This window comes from Neovison vison, chromosome 7 (assembly GCF_020171115.1).
Source record: "Neovison vison isolate M4711 chromosome 7, ASM_NN_V1, whole genome shotgun sequence".
NCBI classification, from domain to species: domain Eukaryota; kingdom Metazoa; phylum Chordata; class Mammalia; order Carnivora; family Mustelidae; genus Neogale; species Neogale vison.
This window is the reverse complement of record NC_058097.1, coordinates 129598535-129623483: the sequence shown is the minus strand read 5'-3', so window position 1 is coordinate 129623483 and position 24949 is coordinate 129598535. Positions and strand designations below refer to the sequence as shown.

The 24949-nt window shown below is 37.0% G+C and overlaps 1 protein-coding gene and 1 pseudogene across 2 annotated transcripts in view; both read right to left on the bottom strand.

The window, feature by feature from the left end:
- Positions 1 to 16904, bottom strand: part of MTMR2 (myotubularin related protein 2) — a 124770-nt gene extending 107866 nt beyond the window's left edge. Inside the window, exons 1-2 of one of the 2 annotated variants that reach the window (XM_044258267.1) lie at positions 16020 to 16100; positions 6640 to 6710 (exon numbers count right to left, since the gene is read on the bottom strand). Coding sequence is in view for 1 of the 2 variants with exons in the window: in XM_044258265.1 (XP_044114200.1) it covers positions 16020 to 16099 (80 nt within the window). In the remaining variant the exon portion in view is untranslated. Of the gene's footprint in view, positions 1 to 6639; positions 6711 to 16019 lie in introns of both variants that reach the window. The other variant, XM_044258265.1, reaches the window with a different exon arrangement.
- LOC122914677 lies at positions 11371 to 11438 on the bottom strand (annotated as a pseudogene).
- Positions 16905 to 24949: the final 8045 nt, after the last annotated feature.

Here is a 24949-nt window from a genome sequence, read left to right as displayed (position 1 = left end):
TGTTCTTTCTTTGTAAGATAAAATAATGATACTTTCTAAAGCTAAACAAAAAGCATGATCTATATGAAGCCATTCATGCTAAATAACTGGTAGTGGTAGAAGAAGCTCAACAAATAGCATTGTGGAAATATAAGAGTATCCTCTTCAGAAGGGAAAACAAGATGGGATGAGAAGTAAGGGTCTCCTTTTAAGAAGGAATCCATTAATTAAATTAAAATGGAGCAAAAGCACTTGGCCCTAAAAGTACTTTTCACTTAGATCTGTACTATAAACTGTCCTCATTTGATTAAGGTAACTGAATGTACAAAATTTTAAACTTAAAAAAAGAGTTTGATAAATCACTTAACAAATATCAAAGTGAAATTTTTTATACATGTACAAATATGTTAATTTATGCTTTTACATTTTGGTTTTTATATACATACAAATATATCACATTTAGGTTTTCAAATTTTATATATTTATATGTATACACATATTACACACATACACAGAGACACACCTTATGTAACTTCAGATATAACCAAACAGAAGTCTGCCAAAAGCTTCAATCACAAAACCATTACCTGTATTTTTCAATGTAACCATTATCAAAAGCACTGAACCCCTCTAACTCTACTGGTCTGCTGGACTGTTAATGGAATTATCATTCCTCTACTGTCATTCACAGTACACTTGGAGGTATTTCACAATAATAAATAGAAATATAAAATCTAAGCCTTGACAGAAGCCCTAAATATATTTATATTACTCTTACCTCTCCTGATCTAGTATTTCAAAATCCAATAAAAAAATTTCTTTCAAAAGTGAAAAAGTATGTCTGAGAACTAAAGGTGCAGAGAAACATACCAAGCATTATTCACTCTTAGTTCAAAACAACCTGAAAACAAGTCACCTATCTTTTCACATATACTAGTAAACAAATGCCTCCAGAGGATTTAGGAGAGGCTGCATGTCTTTTATTTCCAGTTATTAACGATCATAGTCATTACAATAAAATCTAAACCACTTGCCTTAAACAGCTTCACTCCTTCCGCCAATTTAACTTTCCTTCAGTATTCCATGGAAAGAAAAGGTTCTTTTTGAAAGGTATTCTCTTGTAAGTAATGTCCTGAGCACACACATAACATGTTTGTGCAAGAACATTAAAGAACGTGGTCTATATTCTGATTGTGAACAAGCTTTTCGAGGAATGCAAATTTGCTTTCAGTACTTACACAATGGACTACAGTGTCATAACGACTATTCATGCTCTATTAGTCATTCTGTTCAAAACTTTATTTAAAAAATAATAAAAGGCCTGCAGTGTGTATATAACATTGAGACACAAAAGACTTATTGTCAGAATATTTGCAGGATCCCCAAAATAGAAAAACAATTACCAAAAACAAATTTACAGCTTACAACGATTTTTTGAAATGCTACACCAGATACCTAAATTTCTTAACCAGTCTTTAGAATAAAAGACAGGACAAAAATGGTCTTATCATCATGGCATCTGACTGAGAGAGATGAGAGAGTACATTTCGCATTCTTCGGACAAACAAAGAGGATTTGAGCTTTGGGACAGCTGGCTCATGTTGGCATTTAGTCTGGAAAATCCCAAGGTTCTAAAGTACATGTGACCTTGGGTACAGTTTAATTTGCATTTTTGTTTTCACATCTATCAACCATATTTCCCAAAATAAAAGTCAGGGCATGTAACTTGGTAATCCAGCAGCAAGTACAAAAAACCAGGCTGTAAAGGAAATGCCTTACATATTTCTCTTTTTTTCTGCAGAGTAGTGTTTCTTCAAAGCTCTTACCTGGAAACATAAATAAATTAAAAAAAGCAAAAGCCAAAGCATTCTAGCCAAAATGAGTGTGTCTGTAGGGGATGGGGTAAAAATGGAGTAAGAGGCACCTTGAGTCCCAGTGCCAATCCCTACACCCTCAGCACCCTCTTAAAAGAATTTCTCAGAACTTCTAAATCTGACTCAAACTCAGACAAGAGCTAAAATTAAAACTTATGTGGATTCATAAGTGGCCTAGAGGGGGAAAGTTATTTATATTTCAGCTTAGCTAAGAAAATGTCATACTAAACTGAAAACTGGTCACATCATTAGAACTCAAAGCGCAGGACTCTGAAATTACATTTCCTTTCAGAAACAAACACTTCCATCCCAAACTGAAATATAAGGTCAGAAATACTAAAAAAGGAGAGTTGACCTATGCAATAAATACCTGCTCGAAAACACTTTTGCCTGGACAAATGGAAAACACACATGGAATTCATGCCTTGATAAATGACCTCACGTGTAATTCTCTTATCCCAACATGCTAATCTGAATTCAGTATTAAAATCAGAAAGTCACATATCCATTCTTCAAGTTATCTAGAGAGATTTTTTTTAATCCTAGAGAGAGAGAAACTAATCATTACTATTAATCGGTCACTCCTACAGCGTAATGAAATAAAACTTTTCTGCACAACTTCAAAATCCCATAAATTAACACAGGTATTCTGTTTTGTAGTCATTAAGTTAAAACATTCAGTAGGAAAAGCATTCAATATCTCTTTCTTGTTCTAGCCTAAAAAGGTTAAACTACAAATCAAATGTATAAGCATCATTCAGTCATGTATCTCTCCATAATTTTGAAGACACTTCCAAGTTTACGAGATCGGTCAATTGTTAAAAATCATAAATCATAACAAGACACTTTTTTCTTACTTGTTTTTGCCTTTTTTCCCCTCTATCTGTATAATAAGGATGGGGAACACATCTCTTTTTTTAAACATCTTATTTAAATATTAATACCGATCATCAGCATAGTCCTTTACAAATGTCAAATTGCTCTCATCCATACATTATCTTTCATACACACTACCCACTCTATGGCTACTTTGCCTGATACTAAATTCTGGTTCAATCAACCTGTACGACCTTGAGGAAGTTACTTCACCTCTCAGTTTCATCATCTACCAAGTGGGAATAATGGTAATTCCTATACTTCACAGGACCATTATGAGAATTAATGAACTCATATACATAAAACACTTAAAACAGTGCCTACCACATGGTACACACTACATAGCTGTTAGCTGGTTTGTTTTTTTTTCTTATTGTCATCATCAATCCCCATATTTAGGCCTCACAACAATCCTGCAAAGGCAGGATTCATTTCATTTTATCATTTTACCCTTTTCCCAGATAAGGGAATCAGGCTCACAGAAATCAAGTGACACATCCAGAGTCACAGTCCAGAAGTAGAATTAAAAAATTAAAGAACCAAGGACTGTGTTCTATCATATCACAGTATATTTTTTGAGTTTATATAGTTCAACATACTTCTAAAGGCTATAATTACTACTGTTTTAAACATTTAAACACTCAAAAATTTTAAGCAGCACACACTGGTAACCATGCTGGGAATGAGTCTTTGATCCAAAAGATACCTGCATCTCTTATTACTACTTCAAGAGTAGCGACATGAGTCAGACTTCTAAAGAGAAGTATGCGCTGAATAATCAGGCTGGCTGGACCAGATGAACATCAATTTTCCAATATTCAGAATTTCCTTTAAAGAGCAAGATGTATACCCCATGAAACTTTAAGAGTTCCATGTTACAATTCATGCTGGGCAGTGGAAAGAGAATGGCATCTACAGTCAAAGTTCCAGTTCCATCTCTTATAAGCAGGAGACAGTGGACAGTCATGTCACTTCTCTGAGCTTCAGTTACTCAGCTGTCAAATGAAGACGTACCTCATGAAGCTGCTATGAGAAACAATGGAACTGATGTAGGTCAAACAGCGTTGTAACTACAAAAACTATACCAAAATGTTAACGTGACTATTAGCTACTTTGATTACACTGAGGGATAATATTGAGCATTCATTCATTCTTCCATGGAAAATGGCTGAGAGAACTCTTCCAAAAAAAAAAAAAATCACCCTGAGTGTATAATTTTATAAGGTGACAATCTGGATTAGATTAACACAGTGAAAGAGAAATTTAGGTAACCTGCAAAGTATCTATTCTAAAACCATGTGCTTAAAGGGGACTTAGTAAAGTCTGACCACAGGAAACAAGAGAAGAGACCAAGAAACGAACATACGTATTTCTCTTCCTTATTTTAAACTAAGTGATACTGACTATTTTCAATTAAGTCACAAGGAAACTCAGCAGACACATGATCATCATAGCAGCAATCATAGTACATTATATTTATGTGATATTTTACAGTTCTGAAAGCATTTCACTTATATCAGCATAGAAATATCATGTTGTTCTGTTCACTAACATATGTTAACATTCATAAAACTTTCACTCTCAGACACTCTTCAGTGTCCGAACATAAAAATGAAGGGGTTAGACTACATTAAAAAAGTTCCCTTTTAGAGCTATCATATTTATGATTTTGGGTCTGTGGCTAAAAAAGAGCAAAAAAACATTTAATGGAAAGAAAATTCATTATATTTAAACTTATTAGAAATGAATATGTGATTTTAAAATATCTCTTTTCTTAAATCTTATCATTAAAACATGTCTCAAAATATCCAGAAAATTGTGTAATGGCATTCTATAGTTAAACTTACTAATAAATTCGAGAATTACAGAATATCTCCCAAAACTGGATAACTACTTTTACTAACATAAGATTAAAATTCAGTAACTATCAGTATACCATATACAATACAACATAAAATATACACAATACTAAAACTAAGTTGAACTCTACAGTTCAGAAAATAATTTAGAGGGGCGCCTGGGTGGCTCAGTGGGTTAAGCCGCTGCCTTCGGCTCAGGTCATGATCTCAGGGTCCTGGGATCGAGTCCCGCATCAGGCTCTCTGCCCAGCAAGGAGCCTGCTTCCCTCTCTCTCTCTCTCTCTGCCTGCCTCTCCATCTACTTGTGATCTCTCTCTGTCAAATAAATAAATAAATAAATAAAAGAAAATAATTTAGACTATTTCAGTCACTCGGAGATACTGTGACTATCAGCCATAATAATTCAGTATTAAACATATAAAATAACTTCAATGCTTAATGTCTCTGGCTTGGTATATGAAGTATCAGATTCTGAACCAAGAAAATAAAACCACCTCTAAAAGTATCTCATAGAATCCAAGGGGGGGGAAACAAAGTTTTAACATTAAATTACTCATTACAGTTGAGCAAGAACCTACTATTTACAAAGGCTAGCTACTATCATTTAAAAATTAAATCAAATCCCTTCTCAGAAGCATGAAACTTAAAGGCCAAGTTGGAATAGTATCGTGGTGGAGGAGAGGGGTCCTCTACTTGGATTACTGGGGTATTCCTGGACAACTAGAGCATTTTTCTACCTAGTGATTTCAAAATCAGAACAAGTAACATATCTACTAAAGAAATAGTCCATGTTTTTCATGCACAAAACTCATATATGCATTCAGTTAATTTTTTTCAATAAGAGTAATGGATTCATTGCGATTTTATATACATACAGGAAAGCTGCCTGGCCCAACAAAAGTCACTGTGTGATTTAGTGAAGTCTAGAACTGGGAGTCAGGAAATCACTTCTAACACTGATTAGCTCTGTGACTTTGGAGGAAATAACACCAATTGTCTCTGGCCTTCTAATACATACTATACCTTTGGGTAAGTTATTAAATTTCTCCAGGTCTCTTCCTGCATCTACAAACGTATAGAGTCCAAAAAGCATCTGGATTGAAGATTCTCACTTTAAGTGCAGATTCTTGGGCCCACTCTTAGTGGTTCAGAATGTTGGCGCTGGAAGCTAGAAAGCTAAATGTCTCCTAAGCACCACAGGTTACTGAAATACGCAGGTGGTCCTCAGCCACACTAAGGTCATCACAAGTCCTAGTCACACCAGATGATCTCTAATGTCCCTAAATGTATAAAAAAGATGACACAACTCATCTCAGCACAAAGGTCTTAGGAATTCTGGATCTAGCATAATGTGTAGGCCATAGTAGATGCTAAACGAATACTTCTGGAGAGGAAGAAAGGGAGGGAGGGAGGAGGCTAGCTAGCTAAGTGGTCATATTTTTGACAAAGAAACATACAAAATGATAGTAAAATTAAAACCGAGGGGCGCCTGTGTGGCTCACTGGGTTAAGCCTCTGCCTTCAGCTCGGGTCATGATCCCAGGGTTCTGCGATCGATCGAGCCCCGCATCAGGCTCTCTGCTCAGCAGGGAGCCTGCTTTCCCCTCTCTCTGCCTGCCTCTCTGCCTACTTGTGATCTCTGTCTGTCAAATAAATAAATAAAATAAAATAAAATATAAAAAACCCGAGTAAAATATCAGCAGCCAAAGAGCAAAGACCTCAGTCTCTATACACATCCAATTTTAAATATAACACGAGCCGCTGTCGAACAGCAAACTACTAAAGAGAAAAAGAGAAAAAACAGTACACAGAAGCCAAAAGAATTTTAATGGAAAATTACTGGTGACTAAAACATAGCAACTGTTTACTCCGGGTAGAAGAGAACACAGAATTTTAAGGACTGGGAGTTGGAATTGGGACTAAAGTTTGAAGTTACTGGTTACTCAAAGGCATAAATTTCATTTGGGATAAAAGTATATGGAATATTGGAACAATATTGGTGACAATATTAACTTTTGTCCATTTTTTAATTCCATTTTCCCATTCACTTACATTATAATTTTTGAGATGTTTTATCTTCACTTCTGATGATCTTCAAATGTCAATGGCTCTTAACACATTAACTGTAAACAAACATACAAAGGAACTTAGGGGAATTCAGATACTTAAGGAACCCTAAACTAAAGTATTCTAAATTATTCTGTAAAGCCTGCGGGGGAGGGAGCAGTGGGAGGGCTTTCGTACCAGGTTTACCTGCTTCGTGATGTATCCGTTCAAAACTTAGTATCCTTCTAATGACACTATCTTCTTACTCATCAAGCAAAGAAAAAAAAGTCATCCTATCTTCTGTCAGAAGCAAAAAACATTCAAAGCCAGATAAAATTCCCTCCAAATATGGATACTCTGAACTCACTGATGTATTATGTCTACATTAACCTTGTCCTGCTCAGCAGTGCAGCCAATCTTAGAAACTCATTTCCTTGCCAGTACAACCCAACCATCCTGCCCTGGGACCACCCTCTATGCACCAATTTTGCACCTAGACCTACAACCTGGTTTGAGCCTAGACCTAGGTCTTCAGGCATGATCAGGTCTTTACAGAGACCCTGACGTCAAGCAGACTTGGGTCCAAATGTCAAACTGCTCTCCCTAATCTTCAGTTTTCTCATCTGTAAAATGGAAATAATAATACTGTTTATTTTATATAATTATGATGATAATGAGAAAATGCATATTAAGGGATTTAGCACCATGCCCAGCAAGCACTCAAAAATGTTAAGTGCTATTATTTATATTAGTATTAACAATGACAACAATGATATTAATTTACTTATAGAACTGTCTAACACTTGAAAAGCAAAGTTTATCCTAGGTGTTTCTATTTTTATGTATTGCCTTTGCTTATAATGGAAGAATATTATCCAATACCAGTAACAGAGGACATCTGTATCATATAAAATTTTATTTTTGACCTTGGTGGGCATCCTGGCTCAGCTCAAGAAAATGCTTGAAACAGCTCAAGAAAAAGGCTTGAAATCACTAGTTTGTCTTCAGCCAAAGTTATTATTCCTTTTGTTAATATACAACCTTCTAATAAAGTTCTACTTGCAGTGATCTGTGAAGGCAATTTATGACTCATTCCTTTTAAATCCTCTGAGCCCAAAGAATAATGCCATCCCAATCCAGAGGAGACTTCTCTATCCTCTTCTACCCACTTCCAAATGACTCAACACTTATGTTTGACACTACATGCTTAAAATATTAATATTTAAGCTCAGAAACAAAAATACATAAACAAATTTCTCTGAATTTTCAAATTTTTAGGTCAAAGATACAAAAGCACACACAAAATATTGGCAACAGCATTCATAAACTAACATGGCCCCAAATGGCCCGCTTTATTTCCTCTAGCAGACCAAACCTTTAGAACTAAAATGAGAGAAAATACCTAAGTGGAACCTGAGGCACATCTTCAGGGGGAGATAAAACGTATGGATACAAGACTGGAAGCAAACTGGAAACAGCAGAGAAGTAAGCAGTGTTGGCCACCATCCTCATTCCCACCACCACTTTACACGCAATTCCTTGAGCTCTTCATATGAAATAAAAAATGAAATAGCACAGTTGATCATTCTTCATTTGATTTCCATTTGCCTTTCACTTAATGAGTTGACAATTATGGATTATCCCTTTTATGTTATGGTCCCTGGTTAGGATTATAAAAATCTGGCCCAAGACAATACACAAGAAAAAGTATAAAGTTAAAAAACTTGAGTTTAGAGTGCTCCAAGATACAGTTTTCTTTTCTGGTCTGCCACAATATGTCATGTATCTCAGAGAATTGTCTACTTTGGTCACTGCTCTTACAAGTCTAACAATGTCTCTGCTGTACGAAGTACTGTCGACTTTAACCAGAAAATGTCTTCCTTGCTAAAATGATTCATTAATATGCTATGGAGAAGCTGCGGTCTCCAGTACCCATTCTTTAGTATTTCCTACAGACAGAACCTCCCATTTTTAGCTCAGCACAGGCTTCCCAGAAGAGACTATACATCCTAGCCTTCCCTGTGGCTAAGTACAGCCATGGAACCATGGTCTTGCCAACTAGATGTAATCTTAAAAGACTATAACCTCAAAAAATATCCCTTAAGAAAGAAAACATGACTTTCTTCTTCCCTTCATCCTTCCTTTTGACTACAATGAATGCAATGGTTAGAGCTCCAACAGCAATTCTGGCTCGTGAGGTAAACTTGCAAAAAGATTCTGTGTTCTCGATACTTCAGGTCCACTATATCAGATCAGTATGAACGGTCTCTGGGCTTTTGTACGGGAGAAAAACTAAAATCATCTATTTTACGCCACAGCTGGCTTGGATTTTCTTTTATAATCTGTTAAAGCTAAAACCTAACTTCAAAAACAATAAAATAAGAGTTTTCCAAGTATCAGTATTTAGGGGTTTTGAAGTATATAATTCAAAACATATTTTAAAAGCAAATTATTATATTGAAAACATAGCATCTGCCCTTATTTAATCTAGGCTTAAAAGTATTTGAAGAGTCCAAGAGTTAATTTCATCCAATAAGAGTCTTCGAAAAGTCATCAGCGATGGCTGCCACGAGTAAAAACGAAGCGCATAGCAGGGAAAGAGCTATGAAGGTGGTGCATTCGTGGTCTACAGTGATGGCACCAGTGGCACACACAGAAGCACAGTAAGAGGAACAGCACAATTAGTTCTGTATAATAAAATTACAGGAAAGGGAACAAGAGATTATTATTTTCATTAAGAGAGCATCTTCTCTAGTCCTTTTGATTTTAATAACTTTGTACCAGTCTTTTTTTTTTCAATAGTTCCATTTTTAACCTGACTTCCTGTGGGAAGCAGGCTTATAAAATCACTCCCTATCCTTGACCAACAACTCTCAATAGTTTTTAATCCTATCCACAGATTTAACTAAATCAAACAATGGGACAGAGCTAGCAAATGCTTTACCTATTCAAAACTAATTTTCTTAAAAAGAAAAAAATACTCTTTATGAAAATGTGCAGAATTTCCACTGGTCAAGTCCTGAATCACAAGCAACCTTTGGCCCTGGTGATTTTGAATACAATAGCATGAACTTGGCAGCTTTACAAAATAAGCTTACTGATTTCTGGACATCTGTATCTGGGTTATTTCCTTCCCTTGGGCGTAATCCAGACTTTACTGGTTCAGGTGATGGCTTCCTGGAATTACTTATTTATAATATATTTTTTTAATTTGTTACCACTAATGGATTTCACCAAGGACCTTTTAAAAAAAAAAAAAGTTTATTTATTTGAGAGAGAGGGTGTGCACGTGTGAGTGGGGGAGAGGCAAAGGGAAAGAAAGAATGGCAAACAGACTCCCTGCTGAGCACAGAGTCCCACACAGGGCTCAATCTCATGACCCTAAGATCATGATCCCACTTGAAACCGAGAGTTGGGACACTTAACCGACTTAGTCACCCAGGCGCCCCAAGGACCAATTTTTAAGAAAGGACCTAAAACATGTATTCCTGATGTGTTACTCTTAACTGAAAAGAAAAAAACCTCAGGAAATTTCCTAAAGCTCAGATATCATAAATCCCTAAAAGATAACTTTGACCTTTCACAACTTCAATATTTCTACAAAAATGCTTTCAAGTAATAGGCTAATGGTAGATTTAACACAGACCTTAAATGAGTCTGTTTCAACAAATATTGATGGAGATACAAGAAAAAAATTAGTAAAAGACCTAAGGCAGTGGTTCTCAAACTCTAATTTTAGTTGAGGATCACTTGAAGGACTTGTTAAAACAAACTGCAGGCTCCACTGCCAGAGTGTTTTATCCAATTGCATCTGAGGTAGGACCAGGGAATCTATATTTTTAACAAACCCCCAAAGGATGCTGATGCTACTGATCTGGGAACTACTGAACTACATTAATAGAAGACTACTGATGGCAGCATAAAGAGGAAAGAAAAAAACACGTATGGGACCCAATCTCAGTTTCAAAGTACACTTGTATACTTTTGACTAGTAATTAATCTTTTTTTTAATTTTCTTTAATCTTTTTAAATTTTCTTTCAGAAAAATCTACACAGTTATTACTCAAGTTCACAATAATATTGGCTCTTACCTGACAAAACTTGAAAGTTCTTTTAGGGTCCTGAAATAATGAAATACAAAATAACTAAGTATGTCCAATGTCTGACGCAAGGTCCTAATTATACTGCCGGGGTTGGAAATTCAACCTGTAAGTTTCATTTAGTTCCGTAACTAGTTTCTACCACTAATTCTGGCCAGCTGCCTCAGAAGATATGCCAAGAGTCACAAAGGGAGTAGGTAAGAATGTGTGATTGGACACAAATCCATCACCACTACTGGAAAACAACCCAAAAGCACATTTCCTACCAACATGTCAGCTCTAAGTGACCTTGAGGCTAATACTAGAGATGAAACCTTACAAAAAATGTGATTCAGAAATCTTAAAAACTCTTCTTCCTTTTCAGACAATAAGTACTATCAAAATTCATGGAAACAACCAGGATTTGCTGTTTTCAGATGATAATTTTAAAGGAAGACATCAACTTAAAAATGTATTTAGCTAAAGACTACTTTTTTGAGTATATTCAGTGTACCACACTTTGTTTTGTCTAAGTTAAATGTAAGTATGTACATATAAACACATAAATATAAATGTAAAGAATTTATAGACTAGAACTCAACTGATAAACCAAAATAATCTGAGATAAACAAGTGGTACCCAGAATAACCGCAGGATATGAGGGTATATAAAAGATGAAAGGAACAGGTATTACACTTGATCTCAGCCAAAAGGCCAAGAAGCAAAGAGAGAAACAGGTATTAAACAAAAGTCTGATGAGATAAGTTAGACAAGAGACCAAAATAATCAAGAGTAGCAGATGGAAAAGTAGGCAGGCTAAAGGAACACAATGTTGTGAAAATATATTACTGGGCACAGAAAAGATAATGCAGCCAATAAAATCAGCTCAGTGTATCAACAGGCTTCATACAAGATGAGCTTTAACTTGAAGCTATGTCTTTATGGGCCAAATTCAACATAGGAAAGCCCTTTTTAATCCTTTGAATGGAGACTGCAAATAAAAGAGCAGTGAACATTGAACATGTCTTTATTCAACACTTACTAGACACCTATTTGGCACTAGATATATTAGCATGTGATTATGCAGAGTAAAAAATTAACAAGAAACCCACTCAGGCAGTACATTTTATAACACTGTATAAACTGAAAAAAAAAATGGAAAACCAGACTAAGAAGACAGAAATACTACCAATATACTGACAAATCCTGCTGTAGAACTTACACAATTCTAAGGCTCAGGCCTACCCTAGCTATCATACCTAGCCTACAGTACTGCTTTATCTCTATCCTATATAAATCATACTTATGTCAAGAATCAGAGTCAGGGCAACAAGTATTAAAGTATGGAATACAGCCATATTATCAGTGTGCTGAAGTGAATTTTTTCACAACTCTCTCTCTGGGGCTGGACGCACTGAAGGACAGACAACACGGGATACACAAGAGGGGCTGCATAGCTCACTGAAGTAGACTAACACAAAGTAAGATTCACCAAAGAAAATGACTTTTTTTAAGGATGCAAGATGACAGGAGAGCCTGAGTGACTCAGTGGGTTAAAGCCTCTGCCTTCACTTCAGGTCATGATCCCAGGGTCCTGGGATTGAGCCCTGTGGACTGGGCTCTCTGCTCAGCAGGGAGCCTGCTTCCTCCTCTCTCTCTGCCTGCCTCTCTGCCTACTTGTGATCTCTGTCTGTCAAATAAATAAATAAATAAATTTTAAAAGGATGCAGGATGACATAACTATAGCTGATTAGGAAATTGCTATCTGGATATCATATTTTAAAAAAATAAAATCACTCCTTCCTGGCCAAAAGCATTAAGCTTATGATGACCTAGAAGGCAAAGCCAGAAGCAATAGCAACTCTGAGATGACCACAAATATAGACACATAGATACACAGACAGACACATCAAGACTCAATATATATTTAAAAATGTTATTTATTTATGAGAGAGAGAAAGAGAGAGCGTGTGTGCCCTGGGGGGAGGGACAGAGGGAGAGGGAGGAGAGAATCTCAAGCAGACTTAGTAATGAGCATGGAGCCTGACTCCAGGCTCAATCCCAAGACCCCAAGATCATGACCTGAGCTGAAACCAAGAGTCGGACATTCAACTGACTGAGCCACCCAGGTGCCACAAGCCTCAACTTAAGTTTAGAGTGAACTAGAGACCCCACAAAAGCCTGTCACCCAACTTCAATGGAGTGTGTCCTTTTCAAAAAAACAATGGGCAACCAGAAGGATTAGTGTATAATTTTTCAGACTTATATTCTTATTTCCCAGAAAAGTATAAAACAACTTACAAATTAGCACATTTAAATATAATATTTAAACGGAATTAATCTAATAGAAGTATTTGAAGAAATTAGATAAGCATATATTACCAAGTTCAGTCATATATTTGACTGAAGTCTTTTTGCTGAATTGAAGAGAAACATGCAGTTACATAGTTTGCATTTTCAAACAAATAGGAAGCACACTTTTTTGCATAAATAATTTTTCTTGGAGATAAACACAGCAGATATTTTTGTCAATCTAGTGTGTAAAAGACATATGGGAACACTGAACATACTAGTATTGTATAGTTAGTTTTGAAACAAATTCACATGGCAATTTCCTAATTGAAAAATTGAAAACTTCCTAATTGTAAAAAACAGAAGGGATAAAAATGAACTACAATTTAAAAACAACATTTCCACAAAAGGCTGAGACAATACAATCCACACATCGATATTTTGCTTTATCATAGACTTCAAGTAAAAACTCAAACAACTGGATAGCCACTTAGCATAGCTATTGGAATTATGGTTGTCTACCCTGCCTCTGCATTAGGATCCTCTATAATTGACTGATTGCCTAGATTAATTTTAAATTTAAGGTAACAAGTGCTTACAATGCAGCTATTCTATACCGTTGATGAACCAGGTGTAATGATTCATTAAATAAAAGACATGAAAAAATTCAGCAGGGTGAATTCTACATAGCAGACATTCAATAAATGTAGTTTTTTCTACCTTCCAGAGGAAAGGAATGAAAGCTGGCATTCTCCTATGGAAAGTAGATCATACTTATTTTTTGTCCAGAGAGGATGAGGCTAAAATATTCTAGTGAAAACTCTTTGAAGGAGTTAGTTTTTTTTCAAATTCATATGTTAGTAATGTAATTTTTTAATTAAGAATTAGAAAGCATATATAAACTTTAAAGTTACTGAGCTTTCTTGGGGGGGAATTAAATGTGCTTAGGTGGCACAATTAGGAAGTTAATTTGTAATAACAGACATTTATTTAATATAATTTCAGAAATCTATACAGGGAATATCTTAGTAATTGATAAGAAGGTATCATAATCACTCTTGTCATTAAATAGTCTAAAATGATAGAACTTTAGAGCACCAAGGGACCTTACAGATCCCTCGAAGATCTGTATAAAGATCAATTTCTTTATTTTGAAAGATAAGAAAACTGCAGACTAGAAAGGTTCAATGATACAAACCAAAAAGCAGAGCCAGGGACTTTTAAGAACCTGAGCCTCTTAACTTCCAGCACCTTCTTCATTCTAAAAGACTGTGCTGCCTCCTGTGGTTCCAAATTCTATTACTTGAATTAGATTACTGGCTCCTTCATTTGTTTTCTTTGCATTCTATTCTGAACCATAGCTGGCATTCGTAACTTCCCTATAAAATTACAATTCCAACCTGTTTTCTGCATAATTTTACAGCTGAGAATGTAAATCCTCCGCTTTCTATATTTCAGAGTAATAAACATAAAACTTTTTAAATACCTAAAACAAAAGTACAGTATATGTGATTGAATGCAAAGAAAAATTCTCCTCCCCTGGATAATTACATCTACAGATTCAAAAAAATATTTAGCACTCTAACATGCAGGGTCTTTGTTAAATGCTGAACATAGAAGATAAGATATTGTCCTTGTCCTCAAGTAGACAAGTCAATTAAACAAACAATTACAGGGGCACCTGGGTGGCTCGGTGGCTCCGTGGGTTAGGCCTCTGCCTTCGGCCCAGGTCGTGATCCCGGGGTCCTGGGATGGAGCCCCTGGTCGGGCTCTCTGCTCAGCGGGGAGCCTGCTTCCCTTCCTCTCTCTCTGCCTGCCTCTCTGCCTACTTGTGATCTCTGTCTGTCAAATAAATAAATAAAATCTTTAAAAAAACAACAACAACAACAATTACACTGTTTGTTAAGAACTCTGAAAAAGGTGTGGGCAGGTTGCTATGAGTGCTTTAGGAAGAGAATCTAATTTATAATGACAGAATCAGCTAATAATTTCCCATATGGTCTGAGCAGTAATAGGAAAACATAGCTGTGTCACCCAAATTTAGTGGGGTCCAAAATGAATTAAAAGAGAGAAACTTCTCTTTATTCAGAGGAAAATGAAATTTGTGTTTTCACACAGATTAGTATTCAATAACTCTTTAATAATTGACTATTTTTTGATGGGAAAGAACCTGATTTCATTGTGGCTATATAACAAATACCGGTCCTCTATTATTTCTTCCATCATTATTTTAAAACCAAAAGGAAAATATTCATCTAAAACATGTCTAGTTAATATTCACAACAGCTGTCTACAAAACTGCATACTAAAGTCCTTCTCAACATTGGAGGTGGGGGGACATCTGGTACAAGAGAAATAACCAGGAGAATCAGTAGCCCAAGAAGGGAAAAAACTACCACTCATTATTCACTCGGGGTTAAGGACTGCTCAGATTCCTAGATAATTATTTTCAGCTGGACGATATGGAAAAAAGACGTACAGTGGGCATTTTTATTTACATTTTTAAGGCGAAATGGGGGGAAGGGGTCAGTATAGGGAAAATCATTAAAGACATAAGGAAGTGAAGTGATGGAAAAAGAGGAAAGAATGGGCAAGAATCCCAAAATCAAAGGCACACGGACAGATGGAACAAAGACTGGAGAACTGTTTGGAAAAGTGTATAGTAAAGAAAGGCAGAGAGGAAATGAGGGGTGGTGGTTGGGAGGGGGGGAGGGTTGTCCAAAAAAATAATCCGAGAGGTAACGAGAAACCAATGAACTGGGGTTGCCTCAACCAGGGATAAACCAAGATCGTTTTAAGTAGAGTCACCGATAAAGCAATAGTGAGTTTTAACCTCCCGTTTTCCCAGCCTCTAAACCCCGAAGAGGGAGGAAGAAGTGGCTCCCAAGTCGCAGGAAAGGAATTTCGGCGCAGCCTTCGGGAAGCAAGTCCAAGAGCTGGGGCACCATCCAGTGGGTCCCTGGCCCCTCTCCATCCCTCTCGGACGCTGGGCGGGGCCCTGGGCATCCTGGTTACCTGGACAGGGAATCCACGCTGGGCGGCCGCGCTGCGGCCGGCTGGGAGCCAAGACTCTCGCAGCTCGAGCTCTTCTCCATGGCGCGGCGGGGGCAGCAGGAGGGAAAGGCTGAAGCGACCTCCGCGGCTGCGGGGCGGGAGCAGCGGAGGGCGGAGTGCGCCGGGCCGAGGCCGCGGTCAGGCTAGCGCCGGCCCGGGAGGGAGACCGGAAGCGGCCATGTTCCCCCAGACTGCACCGCGCCCGGGGGCTGCCGAGGAGCGGGAGGACCCCGCGGCTCCCCTCTGACTGCAGCCCCAACGCGCTGCGCTCTTTACGTGCGCTTGCTGCGTGCCCCGCGCTGCCTCTGGGCAAGGGAGGTGCCCTTCCCGGCGTGAGAGGTTCTTCTGGTGCTGGGGTCGGGGCCTGGGGGAGTGCGGACGAGGACCCCACAGGAGGAGGGAGAATTTCAGAAGTAGAGAGAAATAGGGAATACTAGGGACGAGGGTCTCAAAAAAAAAAAAAAAGAAAGAAAGAAAGAAAGGGACAAGGATCTTAGGAATGGGGGTGACTGAGACTGGAATAGGGAAGAAGACAGGGTAGTAGAGGAGTGCGGGCGAACCTGGGGATGAAGGGGCGGAAAGGACATGGGGCGGGGCTCGAAGAGGGGAAGAGAACCTAGGGAAACACAACGGATGAGGATACTAGAGATGGCAAAGTGTTCGCCAGATTTGGGGCTGAAAATAATAATTAAATAATTATCAAATAGTGATTAAAAGTTGCTTTAACCAGTCAGACACGAATTCAAATCCTGCCTCTGCCGGTCGCTTGCAGCATAACCCAAGGTTTTTTGTGTTTTTGTTTGTTTGTTTGTTTGTTTTAAAGACTTTATTTATTTAACAGAGAGAGAGAGAGATCACAAGTAGGCAGAGAGAGAAGGGAAAGCAGACTCCCCGCTGAGCAGAGAGTCCAATGCGGGGCTTGATCCCAGGACCCTGAGATCATGACCTGAGCCAAAGGCAGCAGCTTAACCCACTGAGCCACCCAGGCGCCCCTAACCCAAGGTATTGAACATCAGCTTCCTTACCTGTAAAATGGGAAAAATAGTAACTTCACAGATTTATTTATTATTTATTATTTATTAAAATGTTTTTAAGCACAAAAGTCTTTACCTTTCCATTCCATTCTCCAGCTTGCAAGGATAGGATGGCAGCTGATAGTTTTTATTTATGTAGTTTTTAAAAAGGCCTTTAACTGTACTCCTCTAATAGGCAAAGACAATAGGCAGTTAGAAACACTTAACAAGCATAAACATCTACAACAATTCATAAAGAATTTGCTTATTGATTCCTGATTTCTACCTGCTTTCCAAAATGCTGACTCACTTGTCACCTGATACTATGACATAGATTTTTCTAGGCTAGGTTTGGTGAATACTGATGAGGGAGACCCAAGCACTCTCTACAGCCCAGTTGTTTCTAGGACTGTGTTAATAGAGCACTTGAAATCATCTGCCTAATGATGTAATAATTTGTATATGAGTCTATCTGGGGATTAATAACAATACTGCAGGGCACCTGGCTGGTTCAGTTAGTAAAGCATGAGACTCTTGGTCTTGGGGTTGTGAGTTCAAGCCCCGTTGGGTGAGGCGATTACTTAAAAATAAAAATCAAATAAATAAAGTTAGTGTAGAGATTTTAGAACCAGACAAATCTGAATTGGGATCCTGACTCTGTCACATACCTGCTCTATGATTTCAATTAAGTTGCTTCTCCAACACAGCTTTCTCATCCCTAAAATGGGAATAAAAATATCCACATAAAATAATTGTTTTTCCCTATACAGAGTTGGTTGCACAGAAGGATCTCAGTCAATGGATCTGTTGCGATTATTATTTGTTCTTCCTCTGAACTTACTGTTTTACTTCTAATCATTAAAGCAGTAATTTCTGAGGGTGTGAACAACAAGGAAAGATCACTCTCAGGTGAAAGTTAAATTAGTGCTTAATTCTTTTTTTGACATGTTGGCTGCTGTGTCATTTACCCAAGAGAAATCACCTTGATTAGGACTTTCTTCACCTCAGTTTTCTTGTCTTTTAAAAGAACAAGGTCTTCAGGAACTTTTGCTAAAATTAAAGTACAGCATAAGTTTATCATGTACCCTGGGGCACAGGTGTGCAAGATCACTGGCTCCAGGGATTCCCAAACAGACCAGGAGCAGCCACTCCCAGATGACAAAACCCAAAGGCAGAGAAAACTAGTGGTGGGGAAACAAGAAAGGAATGTATCTCAGTGAGATCAACGCCGGGGAAACAGCAAACTATCCTCTCGACTATCTCCAAAGTGCTGAAAATACTTCTAAGTTTATAAAAGGAAAATGTGGGGACAAAGTCTGTGGGTATGTGCGGGTAGGCAGTAAAGGTTAAACTGATCATTATCTCAGAGTCCATCATGGACCATGGGCTGAGTCTTACTGGCTCAGGGCAGTCCTGACTGCTTGAGGGTGTAGTTTCTGTTCCCAATCAGGGGATGCTTTGCCCACCGGGTCTTTTGCCTGAGTTAAGAAATAAGCTGGAAAAAAGAATTTTTAATCATTTAAAAGGTATAGACAGAGGTCAAAATGGAGGTAGATGAAGTCCTCTTTCAATCTCTCCTATTAAATGGTTAACTTAAAGACCTTCCAAAAAGTAATTTTCTTATTTGAAATCTGGGCCAGCGTTTCTCAAATGATCTGTGGGAAGAACCAGTGTTTTATTTTTAATTTCCAAGCTATTATCAACCAATGCTTAAAAATTAGTTACTAAATAAATGAAACTTAAACAAAAACTGAAGGCAGGCAAAATGCAAGACCAATTTTTTTTTCTTATATGTGAGGGATCTAAAATGACTTCATGAAAGTTACAAGAAGGTGCCTAAGCACATATTCAAAATTCTGCTCTCATCTCATCAGGGACAGGCAATCAATAGTTCATGTATAGGCACTGATTGGCAAACCACAATCTGAATAGCACCAACTTGGATCTATAGGTTTGTTGCCTATCAGCTTATTAAAGGGTGATTATTAGACAATCTGAAACAGAATAAGAAAATAAATTTCTCATATGATAGTAACATGGTGGTTAGGAAGGGACAGGTAGAGGGAAATTTCCCTTAAACACACATGCCAAAAACAAAATCCTTAGATCAAGCATGCATGCGTTTTGTTTTTGTTTTTGTTTTTGAGAGAGAGTGTGTGGGGCAGGGGGACTGGGGCAGGGGGAAAGGGGAAATCTTAAGCAGGCTCCATGCCAGCGCAGAGCCAGATGCAGGGCTTGATCTCACGAACCTGAGATCATGACTTGAGCTGCCAAAATCAAGAGTCAGATGCTTAACCAATCGAGCTACCCAGGCCTCCCCCCCACCCCGCACCCTTTTTTAGGTAGGCTCCATGCCCAGTGTGGAACCCAACACAGGGCTTGAACTATTGACCCTGAGAAGGAGACCTGAACCAAGACCAAAAGTGGGATATTAACTGACTGAGCTACCCAGGCACCTCAAGCATTGATAATTCTTATAATTCATTATTTATATGCAAAGAGATAATTTTTTGATTATTTTGGTTTGGAGAGTTCCTCTTCTAGTATGGAGAAGTAGACTTATAACAAACTGACCTTTCCACAGGTAACAAATGGAAACTCCAGACAGTAAAACAACAACCTGAGGAGTCAAGAGAGTAGACAGAAGCACACAGAATTGTGTAGGAAGTTACCAACACAGAATACATGTCCCATCTTGAGCTGCTTTGACCTATGGACAGACAAAAATTGTGGTGTGGTGCAAGGTGGCAAAAACCCACACAGAATTCCTGCTATCTTTCTAGCCTGAGGAAACAAGAGAAGGGAGCCCAGGGCAGCTAGAGAATGAGGGAGGAATTCCAAAAAAGAGAACCAGAGAACTCTAAACTCCGTATATGTACTCAGACAATTTCTATCTAAACCCTAATTCAATTAAAATAACAAAGACAGAATACAAACAGCTCAGATAAAAGAATTCAAAATAGAATTTCCTTCTACTCATCCAGATAAAAGAACTGAAATAAGATTCAAGCTGTTATCCACTATTTGCAAGACAAAATCTTCAGTTTGTTTCAAACTAAGTTAATTTCTTGCTAAACAAAAGCACCACCTCCTTAGAGGGGAATAAAACAGAATCCAGAGACTCCAAAACAATGTTCATAATGTCAAGGACAAAATTTAGAATTACTTGGCATTAAAAACTAATGGGAAAATGGAGTGTATTCTTTTTCTTTTTAAGATTTTATTTGTTTATTTGACAAAGAGAAACACAGCAAGGGAGGGAACACAAGCAGAGAGAGTGGGAGAGGGAGCAGGGGATTTCCCGCTGAGTAGGGAGCCAGATGTGGGACTCTATCCCAGGACCATGGGATCATGACCTGAGCTGAAGGCAGGTGCTTAAGGACTGAGCCACCCAGGTGCCCCAATGGAATGTATTCCTTAAGGAAAAGATAATAAGGAGAGGCTAAATGCCTGATGACACAGGTGTTGGAATTCTCAGATAATGGCTCAAAAGCAACTGATATAACTATATTCAATGAGTTAAAGGAAACTATACTGTAATCAATGAAAAGATAGTAAAACTCAAGAGGGGAATCATATACATAGAAAAGATAAAAAAAAAAAAAAAACAACCTAGGAAAAGTACAATACCTAAATAAAAAGACTTACTGGATGGGCCTAATGTCAAAATGGATTTAACATATAAAAACGTAAGAACATGAAGGCAAATCAGTAGAAATTGTCCAATATGAAAAAGATATATATATGTTTTTATATATATCTTTTATATATATAAATAATATATAAATTATTATATATATTTATATATAATTTATATTAAATTATAAAATATATAAAATTTATGTTATGTTAAATTATAATTTATATATATTTGTATATAAATATATTTATAAATAATATATTAAAAATATTTTAAAAACATTATCAGGGGGTGCCTGGGTGGCTCAATCAGTTGAACACCTGCCTTCGGCTCAGGTCATGATCCCAGGGTCCTGGGATTGAGTCTTGCATTGGGCTCCCTGCTCAGCAGGAAGCCTGCTTCTCTCTCTCCCACTCCTCGTGCTTGTGTTCCCTCTCTCACTGTCTCTCTCTGTCAAATAAATAAATAAAATTTAAAAAAAAAGTTATCGGGAAAAAAAATATTGTCAGAGCCCAAGGGACATGCAGGACAATATCAAAAAACCTAATATGCAAATAACTGGAATCCTAGAAGAAGTAGAAAAAAATTAGGCAGAGAAAACTATTTAAAAACTACAGCCAAAAACTTACCAAATATGTCCAAAGCATTAATTTGTAAATTCAAGATGTTCAGCAAACACAAAACAGGATAAATACAAAGAAAACCATACCCACACACATCATGAAAACCAAAGATAAAGAGAAAATCATCAAAGCAGCAAGAAAGAAATGATACATTACATATAGGGGAACCACAGTTCTAAAAGTCACAGATTTCTCAGCAGATACTATAGATAATAAAAAACGGTAAAACAAAATCTTTAAAGTGCTTAAAGATAAAAGTCAAAACTTAATATATATATTACGTGAAGGACAGGGGTCCCTGGATGAATCAGCTGGTAGAGCATGTGACTCTTGATCAAGGGTTGTGAGTTCAAGTCCTTCATTGGGAATAGTGTTTACTTAAAAAAAAAAATAGATGAAGAACAATTAAGATAATGTATTGTCAACAGAAACACAAAATTTTCTAAAGGAAATTCTTCAGGCCAAAGAGAAATGATAACAAAGATGGGCATTAAGGGGAAAAAAAAAAAAAGATTAGGAATGGGAAATATGGGGCACCTGGGTGGCTCCAGTGAATTAACCATTAGACTCCTGATTTCATCTCAAATCATGATCTCATGGGTCACGAGATCAAGCCCAGTGTCAGGCTGAACCCTCAGCAGGGAGTTTGTGTGAGAATCTCTCTCTCCCTCTGCCCCTCCCCTGACTCATGTTCTTTCTCTTTATCTAAAAAAAAAAAAAAATCAGAACTATCTGGGTAAGTGTAAAATTATTTCCTCTCTTAATTTCTTCAAAATACATAAGACTGTTTAAAGCAAACATTATGACATTTTCTGTGGAGTTTATAGTGTATGTGTATGTAATATACATGAAAATTAGAGCAAAGCGTTTGTCAGGGATTCATTGTAAATGGGACTATATAATTGCAAAGTTTGTATATTTTATGTGAAATGGTTCAACATAAATTCTAAGAATCTTATTGTTAAAAAATCATTATTATCCCTATTTTATAGATGAAAAAAGTTCTGAAGCCTAGGAAGTTTAAAAATCCCAAGGTCACAGGAAGCCGATAAGGGACTAGAGTTTAGGTCAAATTCACTTTGATGCCCATCTTCTTAATCACTATGCTGTGATTCTCTGTGAATAATTCATGCAATTCTCACAACAAGCCTTTGAGTTGAATGTTGATTGGGGATTGGCCATTAAGTGTGTACTTTTCTATAGGATTCTCAGTTAAATTCCTCTGTGGTCTGGAAGTCCCCTAACACTCACCCACCAAAATTTAATGATCCTGTCCCAGACTCCAGAAAACAAATGATGTTGGCAAATTATGCTAGTATACGTCAATAAATCACTCTGCAATCTGTGCATTTTTCTAAGAAAGCTCTATTTCAAACTTATTGCAGCAATATAATATGCTTACAAACAGTGTTCGTTCTTTCCTTTCCTTTTAATTTAATTCCAGTATAGTTAGCATACAATGTTATTTTAGTTTGAGGTGTACATATAGTGATTCAACAATTCTATACATAACCCAGTGCTTATCATGATAATAGCACTCATAATCCTGTTTGCTTATTTTACCCATCCCCCACTGGCCCTCTTTTCTGGTTAACCATCAGTTTTTTTCTCTAAGAGTCTGCTTTTTGGTTTGTCTTTTTTTTTCTTTGTTCATTTGTTTTCTTCCTTAAATTCCACAAATGAGTGAAATAATATGGTATTTATCTTTGACTTATTTCCCTTACCATTATACTCTCTAGGTCTATGTCATTGCAAGATTTCATTCTTTTTATGGCTGAGTAATTTTCCATTCCATATATAGAGCACATCTTTTTTTTTAACTTTTCAGGAAGATTTGATTTATTTATTTGGCAGAGAGAGAGATAGAGGACAAGAGAGGAAACACAAGCAGGGGGAGTAGGAGGGGTAGAAGCAGGTTTCCCAATGAGCAGGGAGCCTGCCCGATGTAGGGCTCAATCCCAGGACTCCAGGACCTTGACTCAAGCTGAAGGCAGACGCTTAATGACTGAGCCACCCAGGCACCCCAGGAAATAGCTTAACTATCCATTATAGAGTATTACACTACTACATAGCGATTCAAGGTCTCCATAACACATTGTTAAGCAAAAATAAACAAAAATGTCAAGTAAAATATATTTGATTGATATGTATTTGGAAAAAATTAAATACACTTATATTCATGAATATATATGCATATTAAAAGATTTGTAAGAACAAGTATCAAATTAGTAATCATTATCATCTCTTGAAAAGGAAAATTAGTTGGGTTGAGGAAGCTAAGTATGAAATGAAATTTTAACTTTCTTCATAAATTTTGATATGTTCTAAACTTTTAATATCAAGCATGTATTTATGTAAGTTGAAAAGCATTAAAGAGGCATATATAAAGATACCTATAAATAATCTTTAATAATAATCATCATTAATATAAAACATTATTATTATAACAAACAATTCTGAAAGTTCTTTTATATTGCATTATCTTTGTATTGATTGTATGTGTATTTATTTTATGTAATATTATCACACTGCCTTTACAACAATCTGTGAGGTAGGTAAGTAGGTAGATATGATTATCCTTCATTTTATTATGGAGGAAATATCCTTGAGTAATTTGCCATACTTTGCATGATTGTATTTACTGAAAATTCAGTCTTCTGTAATCATGAGATAGAGGCAATCTAATGAGTCTGTCATATAAGCAGAGTTTATAATTGTTCTTACACAAAAGACAGGCATGTGGCTTTCGTACATTCTGTAGGGTTTTCAAAGTTTTATCAGTCCTATAGACTGATAATTTTTAAGAAAACCAAGATAATTAGAATGATCTTAGGGAATCATGATATAATTAAATAAATAAAATATAAACGTACTTTATCAACAATACGATGCTACGCAAATAGTAATTATCATAATGGCCTCTCTGCAGTAGCAGATGGCTCAACAGAGCTACAAGACCTGAGCAGAGAATCCTAGCTTTACTTCTTCTTATGTGTGTGTGGATTTTGAGCAGTCATCCTCCCTGAGCTCCTATAAAATGTCACTCAGATTCCATGTACTCCCCTGACTTCCTCCATGCTGAACACACATACATATCAGAATGTGAGAATGAAGTGAGATGATTCATGTAAAAACATCCGGGACGGCACGTGGCATATTAAATGTGTTCTGATGGTAGTTCTCTATGTAATTCATTAAAAGAACCAAGAAACACAGTACAGCGGGGAGGAGAACAGATGAAAGAACCGAGGCTGAGGATTGCTGGAGTCTGGGCAGTAAGTGAAGACCCCAGGTCTAGTTTTTTCTGTTGACCGTGGGGACCTGTTAAACAGTATCAGTAGACTGAACTACCTGAAAATACATTTTTTTTTTAAATCTCTGTGTTTGAATCTATTCATCTCGTATTTTCTAATAATATAATCTCTATGATTGTGATTTAATCTAGCAATGGTCACTTTCACATTGAATAAGTTAAATTGTCCTTTTGATCACAGTTCCTAAACTACACATCTGTGGACATGTTGCCTTCCATTTTTGATTCATTAAAATTACTTTTGCATTCATGGCATTTTCATGACTGCCTGATATATGACTTCAGGCATTGGGAAGCAGATA